The 11220-nt window shown below is 47.3% G+C and overlaps 1 protein-coding gene across 1 annotated transcript; it reads left to right on the top strand.

The window, feature by feature from the left end:
• Positions 1-5504: 5504 nt before the first annotated feature.
• Positions 5505-6518, top strand: UCRPA7_1237 (putative adp-ribosylglycohydrolase family protein; the record flags this gene model as incomplete). Its single annotated transcript, XM_007913827.1, has 1 exon — positions 5505-6518. One exon carries the CDS (start codon positions 5505-5507, stop codon positions 6516-6518), a length of 1014 nt encoding a protein of 337 aa, XP_007912018.1.
• Between the last annotated feature and the right edge of the window lie 4702 nt (positions 6519-11220).

The raw sequence follows: 11220 nt of genomic DNA, 5'->3' as shown, positions 1-11220 counted from the left end.
CGGGCTGGACTTGTGAATGGCGCTGCCGCTCTCCTCAACGCCTAGCGCTTGCACTGCACGCTGCCCTTTTCTCAGACTGGCATTCTCAAGAGTCGAGATAGTTACTTCTTCTCATCCCGAAACAACCGGCATCTTCCCTGGATAAGCAAGCGCTGGCAGGATTCTGCCAAAGGCGGGGGAGTCCGTCGATCAGTCAAAGTGTGTCGTACTGCTCTCTGACAGCCTCGTTTCACTTGACGCTCATTTGACCAAGCAAGCGGGCGCTCATTGGCTGGAGCGACCAGGATGGCCTGCTGTGATCGCCATTGAAACTCAAATGCTGGAGAAACGAAGACTCATCATATCATCTGGGGTTGGCACAAAGAGCATGGTCAGTTTTCCTTCGTTTGCATGGCTTTGATCGGCTTACGTTGCCTGTCTCTCTTCTCATGTCAACTCCGTAGTCTTTCCGCGGCACCGTCCCACGATGCAGTTCACCCCACCCGCATAACATCTCGGTGCTATCACTGTAAGTGTCATGCACATGAGAAGCCGTACCAGTTTTCAGATTTGAAACGTCTGGTTATCTATAGAGACAATTCATGACGACGGAATCAACGCTAGTTCGACATTTGCAGGCTTCACCAGACAAGCGAGTCACCCGCAAACCTGAACTCATGGGACAATCGTCCCTTACGAAGGTCTTATAGAGCACCATAGTTTATATAATCACAAATGAATAAAAGATAGTTTACGTGTTTATCTCATTTTCTTCTATCAATTCCAACGATTACTGATCATCCACCTTTTAAGGAATGTGCATTCCCAAAAGGCCTAAAAAGGAAAGAAAGTTTCTTGCCAAGTAATGGGAATATCGGCACCTTTGTTGAAATGTAAGACCTCTCCATCAGTCGCTTGTGGAGTTCCAGGCTAAGTGACAATTGTTTTCTTCTACCCACAAGGACGGATCTTCGAGATCATGACTTAAAAGCATCTAAGACATGGCTGTGTTCTGCTGGGCACCGCGGACGGGGGTGTCATAGTTGCGCCGGTCCTTGGTGAAGAATTCAACTTTGATGGAGATGTCTGAAGCACCATCGTTGAGAGATCCAGCTTTGATCAAGGTCGTCCCAGCCATTGCCTCGGGCTGAGAGAAGAGGCTCGTTCCGCAGTCTGATAAACAGCAATTTATATTAGCGATCCGCCGGGGAGATTACACATGAAACGAAAAGGTAGACTCTTTACTCACCACTGCAGAAGAAATGAGGATGATTCAGGCCAGAGGCACCCTTGCGAATAAACTGTCGAGGAGTTCCCTTGGTGATCCTGAACTCTGAAGTGGGGATGGCTACGTTGGAGCTGTAACCGCCGCCCCATCGCTGGCACTCGACACAATGGCAGAGTGCAGTCACCGCTGGCTCGGCTATATTCAACAACGCTGTTAGTACTTCCGCATTTGATATTCTCATCAAGCAAGTTCGTAAACTGGGAAGTAACATACCCGAATACTCGAAGGCAATGTTGCTACAAAGACAGTTTCCAGAAGGCATTTTCGATGAATAAGTGAAAGAGGCGTGTTTTCGTTTGTCGGATTTTTCGAACGTTTCTATGACTTCACTTGAGTGTTGACTGTATCTGTTTTACGGGTATTTCGAATTTCCCTTGAATGGGTCGTCGACCAATAATTATACGCATCAGGTCTTAATATGTTCATCACTAAAGCCCCTTCACAGCTTCTTCTCGAGTGAGCATGCCATGCGAGACTGTGCCGGACGATCGTCAAGTCAGTCAACGCCGAGGTGGAATCATTCCCGACGTGGCCCTACACCTCCGAAATTCCAGTGATTCCAACTAGTGAAGGGCGCAAGCATATCTGAGCCTACCGAAACAGGACCGAGATGCAATCGATGATGTGAAAACTGCCTCAGGTTTGCTTCTCCGTGCTTCCAGCGCTTGGTGTTGCTGGGAGTAGTGCATCTCCGGTGGTTTCTGTTGACGTCCTAGCGTAGCTTTGGTTGGGTGATGCGGTAAATGCTTGTACGCCCTCGGGGTTTGCTCGCGGGATATGAGATTGGACTTACACGCCCTTGTTGCATCCCCTATTCATTCCCGAGTGTAAGCGGCAAATCACCGCAACACCAACATAGGACTCGAGAGGGAGAAATGATATTTAGGGTTACCAAAACAAACTGAATAGAAGAAGTTCTGGCTATGAATGTAATATTATCACTCGTATAGTTTAGCCTGTTCCTAATCAGGTCTCAATCATGTCCGCCCAAATTCCCAAGTTTCATTCAGTAGCTACAGGAGATGCTGCGAAGACCGTGACAGATCATCAAACGCCTGCGGACATTATCATATGGGGAGGCTGGTTCTGCCCTTTCACCTAATGAACATAGGCTGCTCTCGAAGAGAAAGGTATCGAGTACCAGTATAAAGAAGTAAACCCCTACCTGAAGGAAGGTTCGTTTCTGGGTATGTTGGCGTCCTGCTTTGTTGAACCACAATTTTACTTTGAGTCTAACAAAGAAATATAGCTATCAGCCCGAAGGGCCTGACGCCGGGTTTGCAATTCGAAGGCCGACCTCTTCATGATTCTACGATTGTCAACGAGTTTCTTGAGAATGAATTCCCGTCCTCTCCTAATTTGCTCCCGACCAACTCCTATGATAAAGCCACAGCCAGGGTATGGATCGATTACATCAATAAAGCCGTTGTGCCTGCGTGGTTTCGCCTACTCCAAGCTCAGCCTAGTGAGCCAGAAAGACAGGCCACTACGCTGATCGACTTCAAGAATGCATTGGCCACTATCTGTAAGGAACGAAAGGGACCATACTTCTTTGGCGAGCAAATATCGCTTGTTGACCTAGCGATCGCCCCGTGGGCCGCCCGAGACTTTATTGCTCAGGAGTTTCGAAGTTTTAGTCGAGAAGATGTAACGGGATGAGATGAGTGGGCGACTCTCCTAGAGAGTCGCCCCTCTGTGAAAGCTACTGCTAGTGTAAGTATCAAGTCCAGCCACGGCCATTACCATGAGCTAACACTATGGGAAGCCAGAGAACTACATCAAATTCAATCAAACTTTTTTACAGAACGAGGGACACAGTCTTGCCGGTGCAGCTGCTCAGGCTGGCAAGGCAATCCCTTGATGAGAACTCGGGCTAACAAGTGGAGGACAGATTCACGTAGGGTGGGTTGACTATGTGACGTTTGTACGTTAAAATATTACTTGATTCAAGGCATTTCTGCAGAACCTCTAACGTACAGATGTGAGATGAGTTCCAATATATATTTCTCGCAGCCGAGTTACATTGAGACTTGTCTTGAGTCACGGCATGCATCTGCTATGCAGAGAACTCGTTGAGCATGTTTAAGGCGTTGATTGAGGCCTATCATGGTAAAAATCCCTGGACCCGACAATTGAGCCCCGTGAGCCCAGTTCTACTACAGCTCGTTTGTTATTGACCTAAGACTCGTGTTTCTGGAATTATCAATCAAGAAGGCATACTAAAATCTCGTTGCAGGGGTTGCAAGGGTTAGTTGTGCTGGGTCTCAAATCTTTCTATCCCTGTATGGGGCATATGGTGTGAGCCGAGAAACCCGAGTCTGAAGACGGAGGAGTGCTTGTGGATTGCTCGGGCGATTCCTCGTTGATAGTCGATACAACTACCAATGTGGCCACCTGCAACGCTAAGTTTGCATGGAACTGGGACTTGCCCTAGGATTGTATTATAGTTTTTCTGATAACAGATGCGGTATTTCAAATGGTGTCTTCCAGAGTTACGTGTACCAATGCTGATAGCGAAGGATTCGTTGGAGAGTGACGCTACATCCTTTAACTCCACCCATCCAATCAAAATCACCCATAGTGAGATAGTTCCTTCTTAATATGCTGACGCCAGGTATCGTGCGGACCTCAACGGTTTGTCTGAAATGGGTAGTGCAACCTGTCGTCAGTCTCTCCACGAATAACCCATTGAGAAAGCCATGGATTCTAAGCCAACTTTATTTGTTGTCCAGGGAGCTTACCAGACACCTGAATTTTATGAGGAGTTCGAGAAGAAGCTTCTTGATTCAGGATGGCCGGTCATTCATCCAGTCTTGCCAACCTGCTCGAATACAGATGATGCCGACTTCCCTGAACGTACAGTCTCAAACGACGTGGTAATTCTCCAGACACAGCTTCAGACACTCCTCAATGAAAATAAAACAGTCATTGCCTTATTACACTCTTACGGGGGCATGCTTGGTAGCGAAGCCATCACGGCAGAAATGAGCATCTCAGAACGAACCAAGAATGGTCTTCGGGGGGGTGTCGCTCACCTTATCTTCTTCGCCAGTGTGACTCTTCCCGAGAAGCTGTCAGTCCTGGGAGTGAATGGGGGAGTGTGTCCACCAAACAGTGACAACAAGGTGAGAGGAATCCAGCGATTGAGGCAGTGCTCTCCAGACTAATCGTCTATAGCCTGATGGAAGATCTTATTATCGGCATCCACGAGAGAATCTTTTTCACGACTTAGATAAAGATCAAGACAAATGGATCGCTAAGACTATACCGCATCCTGCGAAAGTCCTAGAGTATGAAATCAAAAACTGTGCTTGGAGATCCGTGCCTTCAACCTGTTTGATTACTCAAAGAGATCGGGCAATGCCGCCCGAGGCTCAAACAATGACGGCGGGGATGATAGGAGCACACATTGAGTATCTAGATGCTTGCCATGAAGTTCACTTGAGCAATTCAAATCTGCTGGTTGGGAGTATCATTAGCACATTACAAAGACTTGAGCTAGCTTAAGGATGATTAATAGCGACTGTATTTAGCCGTATATTTGCCACAGAGCTAGCATTTCGAACAGGAGATCTAGATAACACGATTGATCCGCACAGAGAAAAACACGTCTCTATCTCTTACTTCAGATGCCCCATTTCCAGATTTACGTCCGGACTCTGCTCACTGCTAATTACTAATGAGTATGAGCCGGGGTGATGACTATGAGACCGGGTTATGCCTTGGCTTCTGCTCTTGCTCCTCGGAGGCGATCGTATATCATTCTTTTAAGTGGTCATCTAGAGTTTTCGTGAACAACTAGTCATCACCATGCTTATATCCTGTACTAATATATTGTAAGATCATTGACTCTGCAAAGCCTTTGCCAAGGTAAAAAAGTAATGTTTAAGGCCTCAACTATCTCGTATGAGAGCCTATCTAAGTATTGGCCAATTACCAACTCGTTCACTGGTCGGAGTCGCTTGAGACTAGTCAGGCTGATTCGTAAAATTGTCTCGCGTCAGCTCTACAGCTAGGTGGGGTGGACAGAGCGCTAAAGCCACCTCTGATTTCTGAACTGCCTAAGTATGCTGCCTTGTTAACATTGCTGACTGCAGGTTTCCGACTACTGTGGCGCTGCAGCTGAACATAATGTGATTATGGTGGCATCTGCACTTGAACGGCAACCTTCCCTCTATCGGCTTTGTGGAAGCAGCATCCTCTCACTGGTCAACGCCTATCTTTTATAAGATAATCGATGGCTTCTTCAAACGATCTGCGCATCTCAAGAACGCTTGGAGCCCTTTTGGGCGTCCATTGTGGTGACTCACTAGGTGCCACTTTTGAGTTCAAGCCGTGGTCGCAGATTATCAGGCAATATCCCAATGGCTTACGAGAAATCGTCGGGGGCGGCTCCTTCAACTGGCCCATCGGTCAAGCAACAGATGACACCGATCTCACCCGGGCAGTCCTCCTAGCCTACCGAGACTACGAGGAAAACAAGCACTCCGGGAGCAGCCAGTTAGGGGAAGGTTTCAATATCGCCAAGGCAGCAGCTGAATATGCGCTCAAATGGAACGAGGGCGAGTGGCCAGGTCGCAGGAAAGGTTCACGTCCAATTGACATCGGGAACGCCACGAGGGTCGGCTTACAGCAGTATAAGAGGCTTAAGAACCCAGCGAAGTCTGGCGTAGGGGTCGGCAATGCGGGAAATGGGAGCCTAATGCGCTGTATTCCTACTGGGCTTTTTGCATCAGACGAGAGAAGACAAACCGAGTCAATTGCTATCAGCGAGTTCACTCACAACGACCCGAGATGCACAATCGCTTGTGCCGCATACAATGAGATCGTTGCTGCTCTCGTCAACGGCAAGACACCGCAAGAAGCTGTAGATATTGGCAAGACGGTAGCAAACAACCTGGACTGCGCAGAGGCTGCAGATGCTATCAAGGAGGGCGAAACGCTCCCTTTGGCTAAGATCGCTAGCGGAGGGTTCCGAGGCACAACGGTCAGCGTGTCTGGCTACGTGCTCAACAGCCTAAAGCTCTCGATTGCTGCACTGCTGGATCCGCGATCTTTTGAAGATATACTAGTTGATGTGGTCCGACTTGGAGGAGATAGTGATACACACGGGGCTATTGCAGGGGGCCTACTTGGTGCAAGAGACGGAATAGAAAACATTCCCGAGCGATGGTTGGAGAAATTGCAGTTTCGCAAGGAATTCGAGGAAGTTGGGATACGTCTTCTACAGCTTCAGCAAGATAGCAGATAGTGCAGAATGGCCGGGCATGAGGCCGGCTGGTCTGGGTGTGACTGCCATAGTCCTGACTTTTCTAACTTCGGCCAACGGGCGAGGGGGGAAATGGGTTTATACGGTGCTTGTAGCTATATCTGGTCAAACTGGTCTTGAGCTCTTTGGTATTTTCTGTAAAAGACGAAACCAGCCATTGTGTTCCTACAGGGACACAAAATCTCACATTACAACAGACCTATAGTTGGTCCTGTCAATACAAGTGATTACTAGGCATCAGAAAGAGGACTATTGATTGAGAACATTTTATTGTGTTAAATTGATTGCTGTGAAGGGAGACAATGGTATCATGTCTTATTGTGTATCTTATGGTGTATTGGACAGAGTGATCTGAGCTAATCTGGTCAAAAAAAAAAATAAAAAAATAAAAAAAAAGACATATGCGTTTCCCGAAAGTTACCCTGAGCATTTGCCTTTGTCGTAGCATTGACCTAAGCTGGTGCTGCTTAACCTGAGCGTAGGGTGAGCCGGCATCCGCCTCAGGCGTAGATCAGAGCCTCCATTTTGGCTAGCCCAGCTAAAGTTGCTATCTACTAAAAATAGAAATAACTATATAGAGATAATTTTGATCTATCTACTACTATCTAATAGATATATAGCGTCAACACCGACGGGAAGCTGAGGCTATACCCTGAATCTCCTAACCCCCAAGTCAGACACCAACGTTCCTTCTCCCCCTATTAAACTAAGATCTCGAGCAACGGGTTGCCGGTACAGAATACTCAGCTATGGCTGAAACTGAAGTTTGCGCTATTGCAATGATGGCTACATACTGTTGAAATAATTTGGTGCCTATGGTGTTCATTCATGGCTATCTGCTTTTGGAAGGAAGATAGACTTGTCTTTTGTGTTATCAAAATCTTGGCGTGAGGTAACGCGGAGATCCTTTTCGACGATGTCAAAGTGTGCCAGTTCAGATTTCTCATCCCCTCCGCATTGGTCGCAATGATGTCGCTGAGCGAGGTATGCGCCTGTTTGAACCAAGACGTATGTTTTGTTGTCGACTTTGAGCCAGCCACACTTTCTACACTTCAATCTGACCATCGGAGGATCACCAAGAGATCTATCAGCCTCACGGAAAAAGACATGGAAATATCTACCTCTCGCACGATCGGCTCGAATGATAGGCATATAACTTATATATCTCAGAGCAGCATTTGCCATCTGGAGAGCTCTCTGAACGTTGGCTTGTGAGAGAGCTCTGTTCCAGTAAATTTCTTTGTATCAATTGTCTTGTCGGAGAAGGATCAATAGGCGACATGTTGAGGTGATGCAATACTCAAGCAAGCCCGGGTTGCTGGTTGCTGGGTGGTCGTTGGGCATATTAAAAGCGTTGCACGGCAGATTCAACCGAGCAAAGCTAGAAGGATCAGCAATTCGGTCAATAACGACACCGAATGCACAAGGGAGCCCTACACGCCTAGATGTACAGATTAACATTTCGAGTCCTTGCCGAAATGGAACACGCCTTTTGCTGCCACCAGTGTAATACAAATATGTGATTGGTTACGGCAGTGCAGGTGCGCCCCGGGTTGATTCCCTCACAGCCTGATCTGGTTGTCCCGAGGAGTGCCTGAGTAGTGACTGATTAGCGACTGAGTAAAGTGGCGACGAGTTGAGTGAGTGGCTGGAGTGAGAGACGGCAACTTTTGGGACATGCAACAAGTTCACAGCGCACGTATGAACAGCAATCGATTTCGTTGGAGCGCCCCCTTAGTGCATATTTCAGAACTGCAGTATCTCGTTCAAGAAACAAGCAAGCAGCTATAACCTGAATGCCGACATCAGCACACACTAAGCCCGACCAATGAGTGTGGAATAGATGAGCACGAGGTTCACTTGAACAGCCAAAATCGGCCAGAATGGGACGAATGAGTACAAACGTTTACGCATGCTTGCAGGGAATAAGCCATCGTCATGTGAACTTCTTTCAAGCTTGTGTGGTAGGAGACTCGTAAGAAATCTCACCTAATTACCAGATCCGTTATACGTGACGGAACAGCAGACCGCCGCGACACTACTAGCTGCATTTTGTTACGCCATATAAATCATGACTTCAGAGAAAGCCAACATAGATATGGTAGGATACCACGATGAGGAGGATGGGATGGAACAGGACCCAAAGACTGGTTTTCGGCACTTCCTCCACAAAATGAATCCGGTATCACCCCGAGCCAAAGGTGATTTGCGCATAATCAAAAACTACTTCAAGACAGATGATCATGCAAAAGCAGAAATGAAGGACGTTGATAAGTATCCTGAAATCCTCAAGGTTGCAGAGGTGAGGACAGGTCTCGGGTTATACGATGAAGAGGCTGCATTTGTCGCTAGGCGAAAGGCCAAGGTGGTATGCCATTTCGCCCAATACCTTGGCCTAGATCCAACCTTAGTCCATCCTGAAGATATTCCCACCATTGCCCTCGGCGGTAGTGGCGGAGGCTATCGAGCCATGTCAGGGCTTCTTGCTTATTCTGCAGAAATGAAAAGGAGTGGCTTATGGGACCTCCTGATGTATGTCTCTGGAGTATCTGGCTCCTGCTGGTCTATTGCTTCATACTACACCTTCGGAGACCTGAGTTTCGACAAAGTCATCGAACATTGCAAGAGGAGATTTTTTCCACACCATCCTCTTTCGGACGACGCTATTAGAGCGGTCTTGTCCGCACCCGGAGGAATGAACCTGCTCCTGGGTCCTCTAGAAATCAAATCTGAGTCTGGCTTACATGTTGTGCCGATGGACTACTACTCCGTTCTTACGACCGGACACATATTCCTACGCAACGAAGAGCGTGAAGCTAGCAATACATTCGAGCTAGATTTCTTCGGTTTCAAGCCAGAGTGGTTCAAATTCACGAACATTAAGCAACATATTGCGGACGCAGCTGAACCCTTGCCGATATTCACAGCAGTTCGACATGAGCGGCCATGGAAAGACTGGACTGACAAAGAACACCCGTTCGAGACAGACAAAGTTGATGACAAGGAGCACTCGGAATCTGACGCCTGGTGGCAGTGGTTTGAGATGACACCATTCGAAATTGGATGCGATGAGCTAGAGTCGTGGGTTCCGACATGGGGATTCGGAAGGCGATTTGAAGGAGGAAAATCGACACAGGGACTTCCTTAAGATTCTGCGACGAAAATGCATCGCTCCAAGTTCCACTTCTGCCTTTGGATCTGAGTCGCCTGCTACTTTATCCTGAGCTGAGATGAGCCGAGACTGAGCCGATGAAACAGCCTGAGCATCCCGCCGTTTACAGAGGCTAATGCCCATGATGTTCAAGTACTAACTAAGCATAATCCCTCCCGAAATGTGTAGAATATAAGGCCTGAGCAACCTTAGTCTCTCCTTTTTTAGATGGGTAAGGATGTGAGACCTTGAATATTGTTGCCGGAATTCCAGGGACCAATGATCATACCCAACCTGTACTGCCTAAGGTAGCAAGAATCATATATATTTATAGCACGATTAGCTTGCATGGTGACTATCACTCTATCCCTTTATAATAAGTGTTGAGGCAAAAGGTGATCGATTGTGTTGTGGTAGTGATTGCTGAGTGGCCACCGACTGCGCTATCTAACCAGCCTAATCTAGGGGCCTAAGGCCCTGAGGCTGCCAAATCACTGCCAGACCAGTGAATGGTCAACAATAAGCAATTAGTGGTGGGGAGGGTACTTAGACGATATGTATTTCCATTATGTAAAAAAGGAGTTTTAGCACTTTCTTGCCTCTACCCCGCCTTCCTCAGACATTTCTTCCCAAGTCCCTCGTGTTCTACATGGTTACTCATCAAGTCAACTAAACATTACACGCCGTATTGCAGCAACCATGACCCAACCTCTCTACGTTCTAGTCTATCCCTCACCTCTCTTTGCCGCACATTGGTCACTCTGGCTTGCCCACACTGATGCAAGCGGCCATGAATCGCACATTGGTCATCGCATTCATGTGACAGGAGATCGACTCAATGGGTTCGAGTACGAGTATATACAAGACTATAATATTCAGGAAGATGAGAGGAAGCCAAAGGTGTTCACTATCGGGCTTATATCAAGCACTCTACTTGAATCCAAAGTGCAAGACAAAGTTATGTTAACTAATATTGACGACAAAGTCGAATTCTATAATGTATTTGACAAAGTATGTCAACAGGTGAAGCCACCTGGGCCGAGTCTCAACAAGGTCAACTCGAAAAGCACGGGTAATGGGTCACAACCGCCACCTAAGAAGACCGAGGTGAAGGATTGTCAATGGTGGATCATAAAAGTGGTAGAACATTTAGTCGAGGCTGGTATGCTCTTACCTGGGGAAACAACACAAGGGCCTAGAGATCCGAGGAACATAGTTGAAGAACTACCACGACACTAAAGGACGTATACCGAACTTGATAAATACTAAGAACAACCAAATATCCAATTGCGCATCACAATGCTCTGAACAATACATAAATGCCACCCGACTATTGCACCGGTACATCCCTAATGTCTCGGTGCACTATTAATTATATCAACTGGGTTCATGTTCTTGTTGGGGCCACGAGTCGGTGCAATCAAGTAACCCGACCCGGCCAATTCCTTCACACATTGTACGAGCCACCACTGACAGTCTGAAAGCTCGACTCGGGTTCGTTTCCCAGAGGATGACTAATTGATTGTCAAGTGT

This window comes from Phaeoacremonium minimum (assembly GCF_000392275.1).
Source record: "Phaeoacremonium minimum UCRPA7 unplaced genomic scaffold PA7_03_scaffold_64, whole genome shotgun sequence".
Taxonomy (NCBI): domain Eukaryota; kingdom Fungi; phylum Ascomycota; class Sordariomycetes; order Togniniales; family Togniniaceae; genus Phaeoacremonium; species Phaeoacremonium minimum.
The sequence above is the reverse complement of the archived record's forward strand: the minus strand, read 5'-3'. Positions and strand labels throughout refer to the sequence as shown.